The 23,944-nt window shown below is 36.5% G+C and overlaps 1 protein-coding gene across 1 annotated transcript; it reads right to left on the bottom strand.

Annotated features, from left to right (window-relative positions):
* Positions 1-3,975: 3,975 nt before the first annotated feature.
* Positions 3,976-17,350, bottom strand: slc5a6a (solute carrier family 5 member 6a). The gene is made up of 16 exons (XM_084433038.1): positions 17,218-17,350; positions 10,961-11,399; positions 10,163-10,228; positions 9,780-9,831; positions 9,595-9,662; positions 9,200-9,354; positions 8,845-8,985; positions 8,493-8,622; positions 7,800-7,888; positions 7,588-7,700; positions 7,354-7,421; positions 7,126-7,212; positions 6,523-6,686; positions 5,906-6,009; positions 5,103-5,224; positions 3,976-5,019 (listed from the first exon to the last, which is right to left on the bottom strand). Exons 2-16 carry the CDS (start codon positions 11,306-11,308, stop codon positions 4,858-4,860), a joined length of 1,869 nt encoding a protein of 622 aa, XP_084289164.1. The 5' UTR covers positions 11,309-11,399; positions 17,218-17,350; the 3' UTR covers positions 3,976-4,857.
* Positions 17,351-23,944: the final 6,594 nt, after the last annotated feature.

Here is a 23,944-nt window from a genome sequence, read left to right as displayed (position 1 = left end):
CAAAGGGGAAATGCATTCTGAATTAAGACACTCTTAGGAGAGAGAAAAAAATCATCAGTGGAACAATTTAGATGCAATATTCAGTCTGTAAAATCAAGTGCTCTATACTTTTAAAAGGTCAGGTGTTTTAAAGCATTTTACACACATAATTCAAGTAATTTCAGGTATGACGGATGACAACTCAACAGGCAATTGATCCAGTCTTACACGTACTACATTACGACACTTGTAATGTTAAGAACAATGTCTTTTACACAATGAATATAATAGGAGAACATGAGAAATCAATGTTTACATTTTACATAAAAGGGATAATCTCTATCGGACCTTGTGAGTGGAATGCTCAAGTTTCTAAATCCCAAATGAATTTCATATTTCCATACCTGAAATAAATGTCATTATTAATCTAAAAGCTTGAACTGGATGGATTAAAAATAGTGTCAAAAATGACTGAACACTGAACACACATCGGCTCCGTAGCAGAAGTTTGAAAACTAGGCTAGGCTAAAAAAAAAAATGTATGTCGTAATTCATTGCTGTGAATATATTTCTAAAGGCGTGAAGATCTTATGAAATGTAGAGTGGTCATTATAACTCAACTAACCCTCGGGGCCGTTAATTCACACAGGACGTGTGCACTTGCATTCAAAAACAAAGGATTGCAATGGAATGTAAGGATGTGTTTAAAAAGTTAATAATAGTATAACTTGAAATACTGTCCTAAAAATATGTTGCTCATCGAGAAATATGTAGAAAAGGCTTGACATAAAGTAACTTTCAAAACACAGCAAGATGGATCGTAACAGAATCAAACTGAATACAGGACGAACAAGAAGCAGTGCAGCAAAAGAGACATCCGAGACACAGCGCTACGAAATGGAAAGAACGCAGGATCTCGAGCAGTGTTGGGGTAATGCACTAAAATAACGTGTTACGCAATTGGATTACTTTTTCAAGTAATGAGTAAAATAACAAATTACTTACAAAATATCTAAGTTACTTTTTTTTTTTGCAAATTACTTTGTTTTCCCATTTACTGAACGACAGCTCTCCTGTCTGTCCCCAAGTTGAGAGAAATCGGGAGTAAGTGCAGAGCCGTTATGTGTTAACATGATGCTTATTGTAGTTCTAGACTAAATGTGAGCAGGCATTTACTCATCTCACTTGCACAAAAACAGATTCAGTATTCCTCAATTAATAAAAACTGAATTGCAAACCTAGAATACTTTGCAAACCTGCAATAAATAAATATGTTAAATTTACAAATATACTTTATGTATTTAATCTCACTTTAATAACCAAATGTCTATGCTTCTGACCTTTGATGATCTAATTCAACCATACTAATAAGCTAAAATGGCTTAAGATGAACATCACATTTGTGTTTAACTTTTTAGTTTTTATTGTTTAAGTAAGAGTCCCGAACTTTCTTCTCCTCCATTCCAGAATGGCAGCACAGCTGAAATGTTTGTTTGAGCTGCGCCCTCTACTGTACAGGTGTGAATTTACATACATATACCCCTTTTCCACCAACAAGAACCGGGTGCTGGTTCAGAGCTAGAGCTATTGCCAGTTCGGAGTTGGTTCGACTGACGAGCTTACTAAGAACCCGTTTGCGTTTCCACCGGCCAGAGAGCCACAACAGAGCTATATCTTACGTCACTGCATACGTATCATGTTGCCCAGCAACGCTAGTGCGGCAGCGCCAAACACAAACACACCAGACTTGTTCGAGATGCATCGGCTTCTCGCAGAACGATCAGCACATGAAATCAAAGCACTGCGAAAGCGATCAAAAAGCACAAGGAGTCGTATGATCTCCAAACACTCCCGAATCTCTGATCGGTCCACGCTGCTCCGATGCATCTCGAACAAGGCATCAACAATAATAGACGTTGCGTTACTATGGATGCTCATGGGTTTGCGAAAATAAATCGGCATCCAAACACGGCGAATCCAACGCGTTCGTGCAGCTCGCCGTAACTTACATAGACGGATATTATAATCGAGCTGCTATTAGCTCGACTAGCTGCTATTTAAAAATGGCGGTCACAAGTTTCTCTTCAGTCTTGTTGGCCACGGTAACCCCGCCCCCAGCCTCTGACGCAAGCGGTTCTTTCTTGGCTCCGTTCTAGACCCTGCAATGATTTGGTGCTACTTAAGAACCAGTTTTACTGGTTCGGAGCTGGTGCTTTGGCGGTGGAAAAACAAAGAACCGATTTGAAACTAGGCTCTGGCTCCGAACCAGCACCAGCTCTGCCTTGGTGGAAAAGGGGTAATAGAGTCTTATTTCTTTCATTTTTTTGTCTAAATAGAGCCTTTACATGTGCCAAAAATATAACTTTTTTTGTTATTAAAAACAAACAAGCAAGCCCAGCCTAGGTAAGAAAAAGTAACACAAACTAACGTGATGCGTTACTTTCAATAAAAAGTAACACAATTAGTTACTTTTTTAGGAATACTGTGATGCATTACTTTTAAATGTAAATGTCCCCAACACTGGTCTCGAGACCCTTAAAATTTTTTGTATTTTATTTTATCATGGCATGGCATGCCATTTTAAAAATGCAGCGCTCATAAGCAGGATGCTGAAAAAGCACGTTTGCTAAAGAAATTAATTTCTCTAAAGTCACCATGAAACGATCATGAGTCTACATAGGATGATTCTTTGAAGACAAATGTAAAACTGTCACCAGACCAAGACCAAGCACAATAAACAAACAAACACAAAAACTGCAAAACTTCCACAAACTGTTGACCCAGAGCGCACATAACCTGAATATATAATAGACTATAATAGAATATCTGTGTTTGTGAGATTGTGACAGGTTCAGAGAAAGTTCTCGTTCCAGTCATAGGCACAATACAAGGACCTAGGAATCCTATAGCAACTACAAATGGTATGGCTTAGACTGAGGTTTGAATTTGGATTAGACAGCAAAGCACAGAAAATGCCACTATAACATCAAAAACGAATCGAATTACAAGAACCCAAGTGCAACCATATCAATTAAAGGCAAACTATGTAGAAATTGTGTTTTTGTCAAACAGCGACCTCTAGAGTCGCTGTGGAATACTTGCACTGTCGTAAATACCCACCCCCATGTAATGTTTCACGATTTCATACAATATTAGGCTACTGCATACTGCATAGTCTACTGAACTACTGATGATGTTAATAGGATAATAATAAGTTTATGTCAAGTGTTAGACTACTTTATAACAATAAAGTAGCCTACGCGTTTGCTGGCTTATAACGTTTTTACATGATTGCAGCTAAATCACAAGTAAATAGCCTCTAGTCTAGGCCTACTGTATAATTTCATTTGTGTTTTTTGATTGTAATGTAAACATTACAAAATGCCAGATGACATCAATAAAGTTAAATGTACGTCGCATTATTTCATAACATTGACCATTATGATGTCATTAGACATGATTATTGCAATTTATCATAATAGTTTGCAAATCGTGCTCGTTTACACTATTTACAGCCTCTAGGCTTATTTATGTCCTGATAATTATGTGAGATATTGACAACTGTTCTCATGATAATCGAAGTCTGAAATGCGCAAGTGTCTTCGTGCTTCATATGTTGTTGATGTGTGTGACGTCGTTGCCGTAAAGCAAGTCGTGATTCTCGCGAGATTTGCATTGCTGGTTTTTCCAGCGGCGTCCCCCCCCCCCCCCCCCCTGTTATATTAAGGTACAATTCTTGCATAGTGTGCCTTTAATATGCTAATACTGATAATTATGGTCAGTAACCAGCACTGAGGTTTCAATTCTATGCAGTTAGTCTTCATAGTACTCTTGATACTATAACAAGCATCTTTACTACTAAATCTATGATCAAATATGTGAATAATAGGCTATTGTAACTTTTAAAGAACATTTCTAAACATGAACGTTTCCTAAATAATCATCTACACCAAAATAATATGCAATCTAGGCAAACATACTGTTTTTTTTTTTTTTGAGATGTTAAAGTATAGTTAGCCAGGCTCTCACAATGCAAAGCATCATGGGAAATTCAATAGAGGGGCATCCAGATGCATAAAAACCATCTTATCAGGGTCAGGGCCATGCTCCATTTGGGTTAGACTGCGAAACGACAAACTAAAGAAACAATCCAGTCACAAAACTACATCATACATTCATATGAGGAGGCACTTGTCACAAACAATGGGCTTCAATGAGGTAACTACAGATTAAACATGCATTAGATTCATTGGATCGATCACAATATGGCACTTCTTCACTGCAGATGACACGCTGAAAGTTCACTACATTTACATTTTTCAATACTAGCCATTCTTCATTTGCTGTAAACTTAACTCGGTTTAGTGAACTCATCTGTAGTGCTTTCAAAGGCAAACAGAATGGAAAGGCTAATGGTAGTGAACTTTGGACGAAACAAAATCTTTGGGAGAGAGAAACCCCGAAACTTGAATGGCAGTGACATTAAACGACTAAAGATTTGTGCAAACTGTGGTCTTTCTTGTAATAAACCATCCATCTTAAACCCGCCGTTCAGCATGGGTTCTTTGATTTGTGCGTGTGCGACTCGTATATCACGACCCAGCATTATTCAAGCAAGTTATCTTAAGATTAAATTTAGGACCTGTAAACTAAAAGATTTAGGTGATCACATCAGCTCAACACATCTCAATTTGTTCAACAGGATCTCAAACACAGTACGATTTTTATGACAGACCACTGACATCATAAAGTATCACATATAAACAAGACAACCCCTCACCTCCATCACTGGCATCTGTTGACATTCAAACAGATGTTTTTCTCTTTGAGCCTGTGGGAAACTAAGTGTCCTTTAGGTCTGTCATAGTGTAGGAGATTTCACAAGGCTGTTTCCTGCACCGTATGGGCCAGGTTACAAGTTGGCTGGGCGGTTATCTGTTCTCCCTCCTCTTCCCTGATCTTGTCTTCATCATTAGTGCAGGCAACACCGTTGCTATTTTTCTGGGCCATCAGGTAAGGCTGGTGGTCCAGACCTTTGGGCTATAGCCCATAATGAAAGTAGGAATGTTGTAAATGAAACTGGATTTTGTAAGTGATGTCAACCGAGCATTCTATTGAGTTACCTTGTCTTCCAGTGGGGTCACACAGCAGAGTTTCTCCTTGTACCGTTGGGGCAGAAAGAACAGCAAAGTGCCAAGCACAGGGTAAATAGTACCTGGGTTTAAGTCCTTCTCCTTCCATGGCCCTGAGTGGACACACACCACAATATAATAGCATATATATTTTATGTTGTTATTGTAAACTAAAACTAAACTATTAAAGATTGTGTTCAGTAACTGAAATAAAGCTGAAATAAAATATAAATATTAGATGAAAAACTCAACAACAACAAAAAAACCTTAGAAATGTTGCCTTGCTAATGAACTAAAAAAAAAGTTAAAATACTAAAATTACTTTAAAACTGAAACAAAAATAAATTAAAGATATATGTAATATATAAAACCTAATAAAAATGAAAAAAGCACATACAATTATTCAAACTCAAACTAAAATAAAACTCAACAAAAAATTCAACATTTTTATAAATACTAAAACATTATATAAATAATACCAAAATTCAACTGCTAATAATGTCATTGTAGACCAGGGGTTTTCAAACTTTTTTGCACTAAGGACCCCCTTATTTGATGATACTGTTGTGATGGACCCCTTTACTGAAATATAAAGGCATCTATATATTTTTATGTGGTCATTTATATGTGCAAAAACAGTAAACTAAAATATTATTAAAACAATGTGTTTCCAAAAATAAATTATTAGCTTTAAAATATAACTATACTAAAGCAAATTACCAGTGTATCTACCCAATATTTATATAATATAAGAGTAACAATTTTAAGTTGAAGTGTTTAGAAACACACTTTACCTGTGAGAAAGCTGACCAGTAGTCCCACCACCACAACCGTGGTGGAATTATGAGCACTGTACCACATGTATGATAAAGAGTACAGAGCCTGAACTCCAGAGGGCCTGAAAAGACAAAAAGACCTAATAAATGGGCCGGTTTAGGCTGTAATATAGCTATCATTTTTTAAAAGGCTTTATGGATTGTAATATTGCACTATTCCATTATGATAAAGTCAGCATGAAACGGAAGTTCTGATAGTCTTTTCTTCCCTACTGTGACGTATAAGTATAAACAGCTTTTCAAAAATGTAGGGACTTGATTTTGTCCATCAAGAATTGACTGGATGGTTGGATCATTGTGGTCTGCTATTGCTGTGATCTCATGTGAGTGACAGGTTGTCTCGCACTCGCACCAGTTTTCAGTCTCAAAATAGACCAGTCTATGTTTTAATGCAACTTCAAAAAAACTTTTTGACCAGTCTTACAGAAAAAAAAAAAATGTATAACCTGTATGACCAGTTTATGCAACTGGCCACAGAAGCTAAAATAATCAGTTTCTGATTGGTCTAAAGTAATCAAGTGTTTCAGAGCAGTAAATGGATTCTTGAGCACTATTCATTTCTTATAAATACACACCTGGATTTAGTTGTGATGAGCGTCGTCATGACAGCTGTTGTCATATTTCCTACATCAGGCATGATGGTGGCATTTATCCCAGGTGGAGACATACGTGAAACAAAACTGCCGATACCGATCCAGAAAGCCATGACCAGCCCTGATGCCAGTCCAACCAGAGCACCCTGAAAACACACTCAGTCCATGAAATGAACTCATACCATCAAATCATCTACTGAATTTCACTGCATTAGTGACAAGTTAGTTATTAAACAAAGATATTTACAAAACAGTTTTGGGTCAATAAACGCGTTTCTTGATTCTTGAACACCAAATCATCATGTAAAATGATATCTGATAGATCAGGTGACACTGAAGACTGGAGTAATGCCATCAGCATTGCCATCACATGAATGAATTATTTTAAAATATATGACTATAGTAAAAAGTTATTTTAAATTGTAATACTATTTCACAATATTACTGTTTTGCTGTATTTTTGATCAACTAAATGCAGCCATGATGAGTATAAGAAACTTCTTTCAAAACATTTAAAAAATCTTACCGACCCCAAACTTTTGAACAGCTTTGTGGTTTGTTTGAATACTTTGCTTTTTGACTTACAGTGGAATTGGCCCAAGGAAAAAACATCCCAAGACAGAAAAGGCCAAGAAGAGGTCCTCCCACCATCCCAAATATACTGAGTGCCGCCTTAAGGATTTAGAAGGGAAAGAAGGGAAAAAACACAGAGATAGACAGAAAGATTGTTAACTGTATAATTACATTTAATTAAATTACACCTCAAATGTATTTTATGTATTATATCCATGTTATGATAATCATGGACCTCACCTGCAGCACAGAGCCCATTAGGGATGCGAGGTACGCCATAGCTAGACACACAAGCCCATAGCCAATCGCTGTGGGGGAATATAATGACAATAAATAAATCCCATGATCCCAGGATGGGCTTTCAATTTAGTATGGACAATATCTTGTTTAATATCACTGTACTATAACCAGGAACATAAGGGGAGGAGATGGACCACTCAAAAAAAAAAAAAAAAAAGCTGAAAATTCACTTACCCAACATTTTCGACATCAGGGTGGCACGAGCCTCCGTCATGGCTGGGACATGTGGTTTGATCAAGTCCTCCATGGTAACTGTTGCCAGAGAGTTGAAAGCAGATGAGATTGTGCTATAAGATAAAGCAAACACATTTAAAGAAGAAAATTACAAAAATGTGAAAATTACAATAAAATTATGTAAGAAGATTTGTTATCACAAACTCTGATACCTGAGAGCTCCACTAAACAGGCAGGCAACAAACAGTCCTGGTAAACCAGGAAGATCTCTCAACACATCCATTACGAAGTACAGTACCATCTACAGAGAGAGAGAGGTGGAGAGTGACTTTCTCATGATCCCATTGATCAAATTAACATACATTACTACTCAAACGTTTGAGCTCAGTAGATTTTTTTGAAAGAAGTTAATACTTTTATTCAGCAAGGACGCATTAAATTGATTAAAAGTGACAGTAAAGACATTTATATTATGTTACAAAAAACTAAATGCTGTACTCAAAAAGAATCCTGAAAAAAATATGTATAAAAATGTATTTTTAATGCACCAAATCAGCATATTAGAATGATTTCTGAAGGATCATATGACACTGAAGACTGGAGTAATGATGCCGAAGATTCAGCTTTGCCATCACAGGAATAAATTGCGTTTTAAAATATATTAAACTAGAAAACAATCATTGTAATAATGAATCAATAAATCATTAAAATAATTTTTGATCAAATGAATGCAGCCTTGGTGAGCATAAGAGACAAAATTTAAAGTTAAAATCATACTGACTCCAAACTTTTGTACAGTAGTGCAAATTCAAAAATGGTGTGCTGAATAACAGGAAATTATAAACTCACAGACACAAGAGAATGATAAACGCTATAACACTTAAGAACACTCTCTTTTTTCAGACCTGGTCATTTGTTTTGACGTAGCCCTTATCCAGGGGGCTCTCCTCCCCATATCGAGCGTACATAACAAGACCCATTAAACAGCCCAACGTGAGCACGACCTGTTGGCATGGAAACACTGCATAGCAGGACCTGGAGAACAAGACACCCCAAACTTCAGAAATGTACTGGCCACTTTATGAAAACAAATATGAACCACCAAAATGCACGTAATAACAAAGCATGTCACTGTGGTGCTCTGAAATCATAGAGTTTTGTTGCAGTAATTTAATATAACAAATGTGCAAATGGTACATTAAACAAGTTTACAGTTTCAAGTTCTATTGACTTAACCAGAGCGAGGTGTTTTCTTACATGATGGCCTCTTTCTCTGTGCGGGAGCTGAGGTATCTCTGGACCTGAGCCTGATTCACTCCATACAGGGCCAGCATGAGGAAAACGCCCCCCACTCCTAGAGTCCAAAACGTGTGCCTCTCTAACGGGTCAGGGTTCAGGCTGCCACAGGGGACCACAAAACAATGAATGTAGGATTCAATTGCAATTCTGGCATGTGGATCAGTGTTTGTTAGATAACCTTAAAGGAACAATTCACCCAAAAATGAATGACATGAGGCTGAGTTAATAATGACAAAACTGTAGTTTTTGGGTAAACCGTTCCTTCAAGTCAACTCCTATCTGAAACAAAATGATATAAAATCGCAACACTCACTCGAGGCCTGAGATCCGGCTGCCGTTTTGTGCTTTCCTCCATACTTCGGCGATGCCACCTGCCTGGTGGGTACCCACCACGATCACTGCCAGCTGCCCCGCAAACATCACGATTGTCTGGAACACGTCTGTCCAGATCACTGCTTTCAGACCCCCCTGGCACAGAGAAGAGAGGAACAGGTGACTACGAATGTAGACTACCATTCAAAGGTTTTTCAAATGTAAAAATGATTCCTGTGATGGCAAAGCTGAATTTCCAGCATCATTACTCCAGTCCAGAGGAAACCATCTTATAAATCATACTAACTGATTCTTTTTTTTTTAAATGTAAAAATGCAGAATGTTTTCTGTGATGGGTAAGTTTATCACTTCTGATAAATTGCCTCTCCAACTTACCAATGCTGTGTAAAGCGTGCTCACCAATCCCATGGCTAGCACTGCCCCCCAAAGGTCAAAGCCTGTTACTGCGATCACAAACAAATTCAAAGAAACATTTACCAGAGAAACAAAACTTGAAATAAACTACAGATCTGATATACAGCGACATGCATTTCTAGTAATGCATAAATAGTCTCATTTACCTGCATTTAGTGCAAGTGCGGGAGCATACAGAACGACTCCCATATAGATAACCTGCGGAAAAATACATAAATAGACAGATGTAACGGATGCTTTTCTGCAGGCACATAATAACCTTTTTCTCTGAATTTCCCCATCTAGTAACTGATAGTTTTGAGAATCATTACACTTTAGATCCATAACGCTGAGTAAAATATTGTCCATATCAATGGGGGGTGTCAGAATATTGTTGTAGGTGTAAGTTCAAGTTTTTATATTGACAACAGGGCGTCTTTGTGCCTAGCAAAACTGGACTAAAAGACAATATTACTTTAGATTATTAGATTATTACTCCTTCAGGTTTAAATAACTTGTTGCAAACACCCAGGTTCTACTCATAACTCACCATCTGAAAGATGAAGGTCACAGTGCCACAAATCCGAACACTTTTACAAAAACGAAGCTCCAGATACTACGAAGAGGAAAAAGAATGCAATTTACAAAAATGACAAAATTATGTTCAATCAACAATGATAATAATAAGAAATGTTTCTTTAGCACTAAATCAGCATATTAGAATGATTTCTGAAGGATCATGTGACACTGAAGACTGGAGTAATGTCTGCTGGAAATTCAGCTTTGTCATTAAATTACATTGTACAATATAATAAAATATAAAATATTATTAAATTGCAATTATATTTCACAATATTGCTGTTTTTACTGTATTTTAGGAACATTACAAAATCTTGCCCTTGCCTAACTTTGGAAAGGTAGTAAAACAGTATATTTGATCTCTGGAATGCTTGATTTTGATTGGTCAGAATCATGCTGTCAAATATATTTTTTATAATGTTGGGGTTTATTTTGCTATGATGACTTGATGGCAATTATTTGTTTTAAAACAGTCTGAGACCACTAGTGAGATAATGCTTCCATTTTGCACTCTTTCACGAAATGCTGCAAGACAGTTTATAGGGATCTCACCCTTTTTAATAAATATCAATAGCTTTTCCAAGAACTTTCCAGTTGTTTGATGATTACTGGATAATGATTTTTAAAAAGACTACATCACTAATGAATCATTCATTGACTGAACCGGTTTGATTGATTCCTTAAAAGAAGAACCAACTTCGATTCCCAAATTGTGACTGACTCCAGTCTCTTTTAAACAAACTAATAAAGTGAATTTCTATAGTGCTACCTCATAGGCGCTGCTGAGGCGGAGCCGATAGAAAACCGGAATGAAAACGTGTGCAGGGATGAGCAGGCCCAGGAAGTAGGAGCAGCCCAGGAACCAGTACTGCGTGCCATGTGTGTAAATCTCCGATGGGGCGCCCAGGATGGCCACCGCTGATTGAAAAGTGGCCAGCAGCGAAAGAGACACCGGAAGGCAGCGCATGCTGCGGTCGGCCAGCAGGAACTCCTGCGTGGTCCTCTGGCGACCCCCTGAGAAGGCGTAGTAAAGGCCGATTCCAGCGGAGGCCACTAGCAGCAAGACGAAAATCACGTAATCCACCGTGCTGAAGTGCATTTGAACTACGTCCCCCATGATGCCGTGAACGATGTGGCCCCTGGATGATCAGTGAAGGGTCAGTGGATAGTTACACATTGGGTCATCGTGAAGGATTGCAGGTGACGTGCTGTAAAAAATTAAAAGACTGTTCAGGCCAAAATACAAACAGAATATCAAAGTTATACTTTGCAGGCAAAAAGAAACATTTACACTAATGCATTACAGAACAAGCGCAAAATGGCTCAAAACACACACGATATATTTTAAATCACTAGTTTGTTGCTCTCAAAAATCAATGCAAGCTTGCTAAATGATTGGAGAAGTATGTGAAATACACTGTTGCTACAGCTGCCAATTTATTTTATAGTATCAGTAGAATTAAAGGAGAACTCCGGTCAATTTTAACATTGAGCAAATTTTTTTGTACATTTGGAGTGCTGTCAGTACAGAGAACAACGACAAAAATCGGTGTTTCCTACACCGTGTTATCCTCTTTTTAAAATTTGCACCCTGTTGAATTCAATGGGGCAAGTTTTAAACCTGCTTTTAGCCTCTTAACATCCTTGATGTGTCATTACAAGTGCACAGGTCATGTGAGTGATTCCTTCGGAGTGAACGCGGGTGAATCTGACTGCAGTAGATGTGAAAGATATGAATAAAAATGATGTTTATTCAGCCAGCGCACATACCTGTATTTACATCCTGTTTTCGGTCGAAGTCCACAGTAATGGATTGTCGAGTTCACGCGCGTGATCATAGGTACTAAACCTATGATAGGACTTCGACCGAAAACAGGATGTAAATACAGGTATGTGCGCTGGCTGAATAAACATCATTTTTTATATATTTCTTTCACATCTACTGCAGTCAGATTCACCCGCGTTCACCCCGAAGGAATCACTCACATGACCTGTGCACTTGTAATGACACATCAAGGATGTTAAGAGCCTAAAAGCAGGTTTAAAACTTGCCCCATTGAAGTCAACAGGGTGCAAATTTTAAAACGAGGATAACACGGTGTAGGCAACACCGATTTTTGTCGTTATTCTCTGTACTGACAGCACTCCAAATGTACAAAAAAAAGGGCTCAATGTTAAAATTGACCGGAGTTCTCCTTTAATAGAACTGCTGCTGCAAAGACAGAAATATCACTAGAGTTAAAGCTGAAGCACCGTTGGCTTGCCTCCATTTGATAAAAGCTCTACATTATGTTTTCTGAGCTGCTGGTAGGTGACCTTAGGACGCAGCATGGTTTTAGCAGTCCTTTAGTATTTGACATCAAAGGTTCAATAAAAAATAAAAAAACTCATCTATGCTAAAGATTAATCTGATTCTGATTTAATCTGATCCACTCAAAACTTATGCAAGTGCATAAAATCATTTAAAAGCTATGCAATCTCATTATCACTATTCTATGAAGTTGAACATTATGAAAAGTATAAAGTATTAATTTTCTTTTTTAAATAAAATGAAAAAACAAAACAAAAAAAAAACACCAGTTTATCAGTCACACAACCTACTGGTCTTGTGAGGCACATTATGAGTTATCATGTGACTCAGAGATTTTTTTTCTTTTTAATTGAATAGGCTCTCGTGCCTCTATTCAAACCAGCTTACAACAACTAGTCTAACAAATTCTGACATTCTGTAAGGTTCAAGCTTATTCACACAAACTTGTGCTCAATGCAAAAAGCACTGTGGTTTAGTGTATTCAGCCCAGAGAAGTCAGAAATGAATGAAAAAAATAAATAAAATTGTAATAGGTGATGCTGAGAGGATGATGACATATGAGATTAAGAGACTTCTTTCAAAAACATAAAACAATCTTATCAACCCACAGTAGAGTACACTGATCAGAAGGGAGAACTATTTCATTTAATTGAACGTTTCCACTGTTTAAATTCATCTGCACACATTTAGTAGCAGGCAAGTTACATAAGATCCCGTAAAATGGTTAAAGGTCAAACATGATACTAAACTTTCTTGCAACTGTGTAAGTTTGTTAACTCACTTACTGATTACAAGTGCAAAAATCTGTAAATTAGTTGCATACAACAGAGCTACAATCCTGTCATGTCCAGTTGAACAATATGTCCTACAATGAGAAACCATGTGATTCTAGTAAGCTGCAGGCAGGGAAACACAGCAAATATGGCATTTTTCATTTTTAGGTAGAGCTGCACGATTCTGGATAAATTGAGAATCACGATTTCTTGTTTCAAATAGAGATGATGATTCTGAACAGACTTCAGGGTTCTGACAAAATATTAATAATTGCTGCAGTCTATTTAAAAATGTTTAATTTATTTAGGTTTGAATACAAAAAAACTCACTCATTAATACTTAACTTGTTTCATTGCTGGATGAATCAGCATTTTTGAATGAATCTCACACACACACACACACACACAAAGTAAATGAATTGGTACTCTGACAGCAGCCAGTGAGTACATTGTACAACCAGTTCTCTGGAATCTGAGCAAATAATAATAATAAAAAAAGATAACAGCATTATTTTATTGGATTTGATTGTCGGTCGTTTACAGTATATCAAGCATAAAACTCAAGCAAAAGCTCAATTAAAGATTAATTTTGTGTGATCAAAGCTGTTGCGTTGGCTAGTTTGCTAAAAGATAAGTCTCACATACGGCATGATAAGACTCTGTGGCAACTCTGACAACAACACCACACAAGAGATGTTTGGGCTGGGATGGAGGGTTGCACACCAATTTAATCTTTCTAATTTCTTATTTGAAAGAAAAGAAAGGACAAACCTGTTCTTATCTGCAGAACAGTGAAGAAAATGCAAGGACACACAGGCCAAGATTTGTCGACCCTTCCTTCTTGTCATGGTGGAAAACCATTGTTTTTTTTTTTGTAAAAAAAAAAAAAACTAAATCTATTATGGATATGTATCCAGGGCAAAAAAGAGACAAGCCTGAATCCTTTCTATGGTCACAAGGCTTTTCATGATCAAACAGTGGGATAAATGCGCAGCAAAGTGTCTGTCTGATTTTCTTTAGCCTCTATGATCAAGCTCTGCTCCTGCTTATTAAACACAGTTTATGACTCATGAACAGCATCAGAACTCACTGTACAACACAGCATGCCCTGATTAAGATGATCAGATAGTAAACATCAGCTGTTCTAACCATCCAATCAACTAACAATCCAACTGTCCCATTATTTGTGCTAGTTCAGCATGGGTTCCTGTAAAATTTAGGCTTAACTTTTGCAAAAATCAGTTTTATTGAGTGGGATTAACTCTAAAAATAAAACACTTTCTATTAACAAAAGAGTAAATCTAGCTTGAAGTACAACTTTCAATGTGTAGCTCTAGTTACGTGGCGAGGCTGTCATTCAGGAACCTTTATTATTATAATAGCAAAATATATTTTTTTTAAATATTTAATATAATTGTATTAATATTTATTTTGATTTTCATAACATGTTCTAATTTCTAATGTTCTAATATTACATATCTCAGAAATGAATTCTCAAACTGCCACCTAAAGGTATGTGTCATTCAAGTACATAAAATGACATCTCTAAGGACCTAATTAAACCAATTAAAATTGAAAAACGAATAATAAGGTCAACTAATAATAATCAGCTAATCAGATGTATCACTGATAGACAATGCTTTACAATGAAGAAAAACTACATAAAAAATCAAAAATCAAACTCAAGACACTGTTAGACTCATCAGCAAATCAGAAAACAGGAAATAAAACGGGACAATGATTTTAATAGAACAAGTTCTGACATGAATTATAGCACTGGTGAAAAGAAGTAAGTGAAAATCTGTCACGCTACTTAAAATACCAAGCTCACAGCATGCTAGAGGTCCAACCAACATGATTAACAATGCCTGAAAAGTCATTGTTTCGCCACCATCAGGATTAGCAACTTGAGAGAAACGGGCTGCATGTAAACTGCCAAAGCAATGAAAGGGAAAAATTCTGTCATCATTTACTAATCCTTGAGTTGATCAAAACCCATAAGACTTTAACCATGAAACCTAATGCTGTGCCTATATTAACTGTAGAGCATGTATGCTTCTTTCTTTTTTTTATTGATAGAACAAAATCTCTTTGAAGTCTTGACAGTGTTCAGACAAAAAGTATCGGTTTCTGATCGCCAAACATTAGTGGAATATATCCAGAGTTAATGTAATGAACTACATTTTCTGGACAGCTGTGTGAACTTGAGGGGAACTGACTATGTCAACTAAAATGGCCAGCTGGTTAAAAGAAATTGCAAACATTTTTTCCAGGCCATGGAACATTTTTTCCATGTTCTATCACTTCTAAACCAAGGAAGAGACAAATAATGAGTGAAGAGAATGTAACAAACACAGTTAATCACAGTTGTTTCACTCAATAATAAATTAGATTTTGGTTTGTTTTTCACCAAATCCTAACATATTCCCTCAGAACACTTGGAAAATACAGCACTAGTCGTATGGGATCATTCTGTGATGCTTTTGCATCTTTTTGTGTATTCATTGCATTATATCGATAAACATGAACAGGACTTTTTGTCATTATAAGGTCTGAAAAAGAAAGGTCACGTGGCATTAGAACAACACCAGGGTGAGTAAATATTGCAGTTTGCTCAGGTATGAACATGTGCACTTTATAGTCGTGCGTAGTCTGCGTATAATGCTCAACTCTTATTTGAGCTCTTTTTAGTTCTTATTTAACTGCTATGTGTAGCCCATTTAATATAATTTAACTATGTACAGTTTAGTTTTTGTAGTCCTGCATTTCTGTGTTTGTCTCGTGTAGCACCATGGTAATGGAGAAACACTGTTATGTTTCGCTGTGAACAGGCTCTGAATGAGCTGAAATCACAATATAGCTACTCTGAAACTCTAATGACTGGATTTTCATTTTTGGGTGAACTATACCTTTAAACTTCTCCAGCCAACAAAATATTTATTGGGACTGTACATCTTTTTACAACAGCTACCCGATGTTCCAAAGCAATGTGGCTGATTTGATTGCATGCTGTACAAACGTTATCTGTTTAAATTTCAAGATCAGTCCAAATGACATCTGATAAATCCAAGCACTTCGCCATTATGACAGCCTTTACTGGCACATTGATTCATAATGACAAATAATGTCCTGGTCACTTTTTAAAATGATATTAAAAGGCATATAATTGTTTTCTCGTTTTATTAAAATAAAATAAAAAACAACTGGATTCTTGATAAGTTATTTAAAATGAGTCATCTTACAGATAAAGTAGCCCATTATAAATATTTCATAAAAACAGTTCTGCAGACACTGACATGTCGCGCGCGTGTTCAGTCAGTGACACCATGACATTTTCCATATATGCGTTTTAATGGCGGCATACGACACTTTTTTTATTTTATTATAATCTAATCAAAAACGACATTTGATGAACGTATCATCAAAGAAAATGGCGTTTAAAATGAAAATCGTTCAGTTACCGGTCGGTAAATGTCTCAACCGTGGTCTCAACTCACGCGAGCAACAGAGCCACGAGCTCGAGAAGGAATAGATTGCGCGCGTGCAGGGCTACTGTTAAGAAATAACTGCTAGGGATATTTGATTTCATAGTTAGATAAGTTATAGGTTTAACCCGATGTTGCGTAAAGCTACGAAAAGCGGTGTTGCTGGTTGCCACAACGTGCTTTACATGCAATCGGAAAATACCACTCTGTCTAAAGGAAATGACATGCTGATGTAAAAGGGTGACACCATTTCGTCACGAAAAAAACGCAATGTGCGCAGCCAAGTAAAACAGATACAGTGATACTAAGTGTACACTGCAACGTATATAAATAGAAATCTCCAATTGTAATAAACGAAGCTACCTACGCTGCAGCGCGCAATGTACGCTTGCAGTTTTTAGAGTGTTTTTTAGCGACCTTGTAATTCATTCTGCTCAGCTATCATGTATTATCTTACCTTGGTCAGAGTTCATGCGATGAATAATGAGTGATGAATGGAGAAAGGTTTAAACCAGACTCGGTTCAGACCACCCCTACTCTCCTTGACATCACGCAAAGGTTGCTGCTCCATTGATGCACATGTGCTTCTGACGTCACGCTGTAACGTCATGTCACCACCTCACTCACGACCAAAACATTAAACCCATAATTAATAATAAAAAAATTACTTATTTTTTGAAGAGATATGACGAGATCTTTCATGTACCGTAAATACTTGTTTTACCTACATGGGGGTGTTACATTCAGCAATATGTTTGAATGTGTATGCTTGAAAGTTCAAAATCCTCTAAAAGATACTGTTTTCATATTGTAATTTCTCTTGCAATATTCATAATAATAAAAATTAAACCATATTACAGTTTGTGGAGAAATGAATAGTCTTCAATGCAATACAACCTCAAATATTATGGATCTCGGTTTTATTTGTATTTTTCTTGTCAGAATATATCATTATTATTAATTTTGATGGGAATCTTATTTTTCCATAAAATTACATTTCTATTTTTACATTGAATCATTTAGCGGACGCTTTTTTTTCCAAAGCGAGAAACTTGCACAACTAACTTACTTCCGCGTTCTACTTATTTATTAATACACTGTAATTTCCGGTAACAGCGTTAATTCAGCTCACCTCTACATGCTGAGTTACTCATGAGAAGAACGCAGATTATTACAACGTTTTATGCCTGTCAATTATTTCAAACATATTGAATCATGTTCTCTGCATTAACCAAAATGATCTTGAACCTGCTGAAATGTTCCTATAAATATATTTTCTTTCCAACTGTGCATTTCTGAATAATGAAAAAAACTTCACTTGTAGAACGCAAGCTTTCTGGAGGGCACTTATGTCTGAAGTATAGTGAGTTTAGGTAGTTCTGTAGGCAAACATCAGTGCCTTGAATTTTACAGGAACTGATGAAGAGCGAGAGTAGCCTATGTGTATATGAGAATATGTGCTCTCTTCTGTCCGTTAAGGACCACTCTCACTGCCGCATTCTGGGTCAGATGCAGAGGTGTTATAGTAGGCCTACATGCTGGAAAGCCTGAATCACAATAGTTGAAATAGAGATTTTTTTTTTTTTACACTAGAGAAGTTGAAATGGTCCAAGCCAAAATGTTCTCACTTAAAAAATTATTTCAAGCTTTATTGTAATGTTTTACACAAGTGCAAAAGTAAAAGGCGATTAGCACCACCACTACTGTAAGCAAAAATAATATTGTTGCATAAAAATTGGCATGCTGTATGTTCTCATGTAAAGGAACAATTTGAAGGGTTAAGAGCATGACAATTGGAGACTTTAAAAATAAGGACCACCCTAATATTGATAGGATAGCATCTTGCAGTTGATGGAGATTTGTGGGATGCACATCCAGGGCACGAAGCTCCCGTTCCACCACATCCCAAAGATGCTCTATTGGGTTGAGATCTGGTGACTGTGGGGGCCATTTTAGTACAGTGAACTCATTGTCATGTTCAAGAAACCAATTTGAAGACAAGGAAGTATTGTTGCGCTCAGATGAAGGCTAGTTGTAAGTACAGGTGCGTGAAAACCAATAAAGTGTGAAAGAGACTGTAGAAGGTTCGCACTCTGAAAAAACTAGACAAAGTCTTTAACAAAAAGAATCAATTATTTTAATAGAGCAAGAGCAGACGTTTCAGCCATCCAGCTATTCTCAATGCTCATAATGAATCAACAACAGACATGCAGTCAATTAATACCCAATAGTTAATCAGGAAACAATTAACAGGTGCAGAGGGAGGGGCTTCAGCCCAGACCCAGAGAACAAATAGAAACACAATTCTTTTAATAGAAAAGTTAACAATAATTATCTCTAAAAAAGAATTAGAAGCATTTACAGAAAACATGAATAGTTTATCTCTTCATTCATCCCTTTCGGGAAAAGACTGTTAAGTTCATAAATCCAAAAAGATTCTCTCTGTAACAGTTTTTTATCTACATCACCACCTCTCCTTTTAGGCAAAACTCTTTCAATGCCCAGAAATTTCAGGTCAGAAATTGCATGCTTAGCTAATTGAAAATGTTGAGAAACAGACGAAGTTGCATCACATCTTCTGATTGCACTCAAATGTTCCAAAATTCTCGTTCGTAAAGCCCTGATAGTTTTGCCTACATACAACAATGGGCAAGGGCAAATCAAAATGTACACCACGTGGGTAGATTTACATGTAATCAATTGCTTGATTTTATATATCTTACGTGTGTGCGGATGTGTGAAAGACTGGAGTTTGAGGTAATGTGAACAGGAAGTGCAACTTTTGCATGGAAAATTACCCTGGGCATTAGAAAGAGTACCAGAAGGAGGCGTGGCAATATCAGCATGGACCAACCTATCTCTAAGGTTTGAGCTTCTAGAAAAGACACAGAGAGGCAAATTTTGAAAAAGTTCATTCAGTTGATAGTCACTTTTAATTATATGCCAATGAGAATTAACAATGTTTGTAATTTCTCTGCTCAAAGGACTATGGGTCAGTTTTAGAATGCAGCGATTCTCATTTTGTTTGGAGACCAAATTAGACGAATGTGTACCAAAGGCACGTACTTTGTTTAGTGCTGTATCAAGCCAACTGTTGGGATATCCCCTCGAGTTGAAATCTCTATATAGAAGTCTTGCTTTTACCTCAAAATCATTTTTGTCAGAGCAGATACGATGCAATCTAAAACTGTTACAGAGAGAATCTTTTTGGATTTATGAACTTAACAGTCTTTTCCCGAAAGGGATGAATGAAGAGATAAACTATTCATGTTTTCTGTAAATGCTTCTAATTCTTTTTTAGAGATAATTATTGTTAACTTTTCTATTAAAAGAATTGTGTTTCTATTTGTTCTCTGGGTCTGGGCTGAAGCCCCTCCCTCTGCACCTGTTAATTGTTTCCTGATTAACTATTGGGTATTAATTGACTGCATGTCTGTTGTTGATTCATTATGAGCATTGAGAATAGCTGGATGGCTGAAACGTCTGCTCTTGCTCTATTAAAATAATTTATTCTTTTTGTTAAAGACTTTGTCAAGAAACCAATTTGAAATTATTCGAGCTTTGTAACATGGTGCATTATCCTGCTGGAAGTAGCCATCAGAGGATGGGTACATGGTGGTCATAAAGGGATGGACATGGTCAGAAACAATGCTCAGGTAGGCCGTGGCATTTAAACAATGCCCAATTGGCACTAAGGGGCCTAAAGTGTGCCAAGAAAACATCCCCCACACCATTACACCACCACCACCAGCCTGCACAGTGGTAACAAGGCATGATGGATCCATGTTCTCATTCTGTTTACGCCAAATTCTGACTCTACCATCTGAATGTCTCAACAGAAATCGAGACTCATCAGACCAGGCAACATTTTTCCAGTCTTCAACTGTCCAATTTTGGTGAGCTCGTGCAAATTGTAGCCTCTTTTTCCTATTTGTAGTGGAGATGAGTGGTACCCGGTGGGGTCTTCTGCTGTTGTAGCCCATCCGCCTCAAGGTTGTGCGTGCTGTGTCTTCACAAATGCTTTGCTGCATACCTCGGTTGTAACGAGTGGTTATTTCAGTCAAAGTTGCTCTTCTATCAGATTGAATCAATCGGCCCATTCTCCTCTGACCTCTAGCATCAACAAGGCATTTTCGCCCACAGGACTGCCGCATACTGGATGTTTTTCCCTTTTCACACCATTCTTTGTAAACCCTAGAAATGGTTGTGCGTGAAAATCCCAGTAACTGAGCAGATTGTGAAATACTCAGACCGGCCCGTCTGGCACCAACAACCATGCCACGCTCAAAATTGCTTAAATCACCTTTCTTTCCCATTCTGACATTCAGTTTGGAGTTCAGGAGATTGTCTTGACCAGGACCACACCCCTAAATGCATTGAAGCAACTGCCATGTGATTGGTTGATTAGATAATTCCATTAATGAGAAATTGAACAGGTGTTCCTAATAATCCTTTAGGTGAGTGTATATACACACACACACACACACACACACACACTCACTGGCCACTTTATTAGGTACACCTGTTCAACTGCATATATATATATATATAGCTGACTTCCACAAACAAGCCCTTCTATCTTGGATATTGATCTATAAACATAACTTTAGTCTACATAGATACTTTATTTGGAATAACAAAGAAATCCTTTATAAAAAGAAGTCTCTGTTTTGTCGGCCATGGTTTGATAGAGGAATTCTGTTGGTAGGACAGTTACTGAACAAATGGTTTGCTCATGTCATATTCAGAATTTCTTCAGAACTTTAACTTCCCAGTGACACCAAAAGAATACGCAGTTGTATTTGATGCAATCCCTACAGGTTCACTTCAAATTCTAAAACGCATATCATTCACAGATATTAGTGCTGAATTTAATAGAATTGTTATTGGAGATACAGACATTACAAAGAAAGAATACACCAATAAATATATTAGAAATCAAATTTCGTGCTCGGTTCCACCTGCTGCAAAGTTTTTTTGGTATTCAACCATGGGTGATTTACATTGGGAAAAGGCAAATACTACTATTTATAAATACTGTATTAATAATAAAATAAAAGAAGTTGGTCTGATTTGCAAGAATATATAATCGCAAAATTGAATATAAACATCAGAATGTCATGATGTCATGTTATACTTTGATTTATGTGGTTTGTCCAAAAATGTAATTTTTGTTATTCAACTGTTTATTATCTTCGGAAAATACCATATTCACAAATGTAAATGGTCTAATTCACAACCTTGCTTTAATGTATTTCATCTGGACTTTAAATCATATTACAAAACAATAGAAAACATGCAAAATATGAAGGCTACAAGAACATTTCATCTCTTGAAGGAACTGCATAATTTTTAATTTTCCCCTTCTATATATTAATTAATATGTTATTATCCTCTGGTCTGTACATACTGTACATTTCATTTTTTGTTGTGCAGGTTGCACAGTATTTGTAGTGTTCTCTGTACCTATTGCCCTGTGTATTGTTCATAATAAAGTTCGTAAAAAAAAAAAAAAAAGTACGGTCAGCCATTTTGGTATTGTCCATTTACGAAAATGTTTTGGCAAGATGTTTTAGGATTTATTAGGTCTGAAATCTATAATGAATGTGTGTTATATTGGAAGAATGTGGTCCTAGGCTTTGTTGATTTTGACCAATCTAAAAAATGTCATTTTTTATGTGATTATAATCTGATCTTGTTACTAGCAAAATTCCATATTCATAAATCTAAATACCTTAATGCTAAACCTCTCTTTCTTATATTTGTGAAAGAACTTGAAAAATACTTCTCAATTAAGTTGTCTGAGAACAAAAAAGCCTTAAAAAAGATCATTAGATAAATAGATTTTCTTAGCTAATTTTGGCCACAGGACGCTGAGGAGATTAAAAATAGCCACAAATAGATGCTGAAAGGTAAGAATGTAATATTTTAGTTAAATAAATGTTTGATTAACAGACTGCAGAAGGTGTGTGGAAGCATTTGGACAGAGATTATTGCTGCTGAATATCAATATTATTATTATTAAATAAGTGACATAAAACAGGCACCAAGTCACTCCAAGCAAAGATTAAAAATAATAATAATTAATATTATACAAATATTTCATAGCTTTTTTTTTCTCAAACGATGTACCTTTTACATTTTTCACAGCTTTTTAAGTGACTTAATTAAAAGAGTGCAGAAAAAAAAATAGGTAGCCTCTTTTTTGTGTGTGTGTGTGACAAAATTCACAGCATGTGTGCAAATTTTAATTTTATATCGGTAATCACATGGTGGTGAACGTGAGTGTGAGAAACGGATCCTAGTGAGTGAAATGTGTAATAGTCACTCCAAAGGGAAAGGCGGCAGTATTACACAGAATACTGGCGAAATCAAAACGTCATCTGTGTGCGACAGCAAACGCGATAGCAGAACATAGACAGTATATAAACGTGGTTCGTATACCACGTTGACAGAAAAATCTTAAACAATCTGTGATGAATTTCTAAAATATCCTTTCATATTTTTGCTTTTTAGTATCCATATAATGTCACTATTTTTGTGGTACAATTTTTTTTTTCGGGTAACACGATATAAACCGAAGAATACAGGATTAAGTAGAACATGTTTTCACATGGAGCATCTGAGCTGATAGCAGTTTACCCTAAGCGCGCGAATACTGAATTAAATTGTCTTTCACGTCTTGCGCTTGTACGGACGAATTCACACAAAATTATGTAAAAACGGCCGCACTCACTGCCGCATTCTGGGTCAGTTGCAGAGGTGTTGAAGTAGGCTTGAAAGCCTGAATCACAATAGTTGAAATAGAGATTTATTTTTATTTATTTTTTACACTAGAGAAGTTGAAATGGTCCAAGCCAAAATGTTCTCACTTAAAAAATGATTTCAACAAATAATAATAATCAACGGCGCGCTTGTTCATTTTATTTGCATTGAAGCAATAGCGGCCGATCAAGCATTTGGTTAACAGAATCAGAAAATACATTATTTTCCAACATCCTGTTGTTTTTTGTACTGTATTGATCTGTCCACCTAATACACATTTTTGGTGAAAAGAATGATGAGTAAGGGAGGAGATTGCTGGATGACAGGATTTTGTTTGAATTAGAAATTATTCTATGAAATCCAAATTATATATATAGCTGTGAGTGATGTAGTAAATCTGGTTAATTTCTTATTTTTTT

The sequence above is a fragment of the Rutilus rutilus genome (genome assembly GCF_951802725.1).
Source record: "Rutilus rutilus genome assembly, chromosome: 15".
Taxonomy (NCBI): domain Eukaryota; kingdom Metazoa; phylum Chordata; class Actinopteri; order Cypriniformes; family Leuciscidae; genus Rutilus; species Rutilus rutilus.
The sequence above is the reverse complement of the archived record's forward strand: the minus strand, read 5'-3'. Positions and strand labels throughout refer to the sequence as shown.

Excerpts from the sequence above, each read along its gene's own strand:
- slc5a6a (XM_084433038.1), bottom strand. The coding sequence starts at position 11,308 with ATGGGGGACGTAGTTCAAATGCACTTCAGCACGGTGGATTACGTGATT. Across the intron at positions 10,229-10,960 it reads GCCTCAGCAGCGCCTATGAG|TATCTGGAGCTTCGTTTTTG; the intron begins GTAGCACTATAG and ends TCCTCTTCGTAG. Across the intron at positions 5,020-5,102 it reads TGACCCCACTGGAAGACAAG|CCCAAAGGTCTGGACCACCA; the intron begins GTAACTCAATAG and ends TATGGGCTATAG.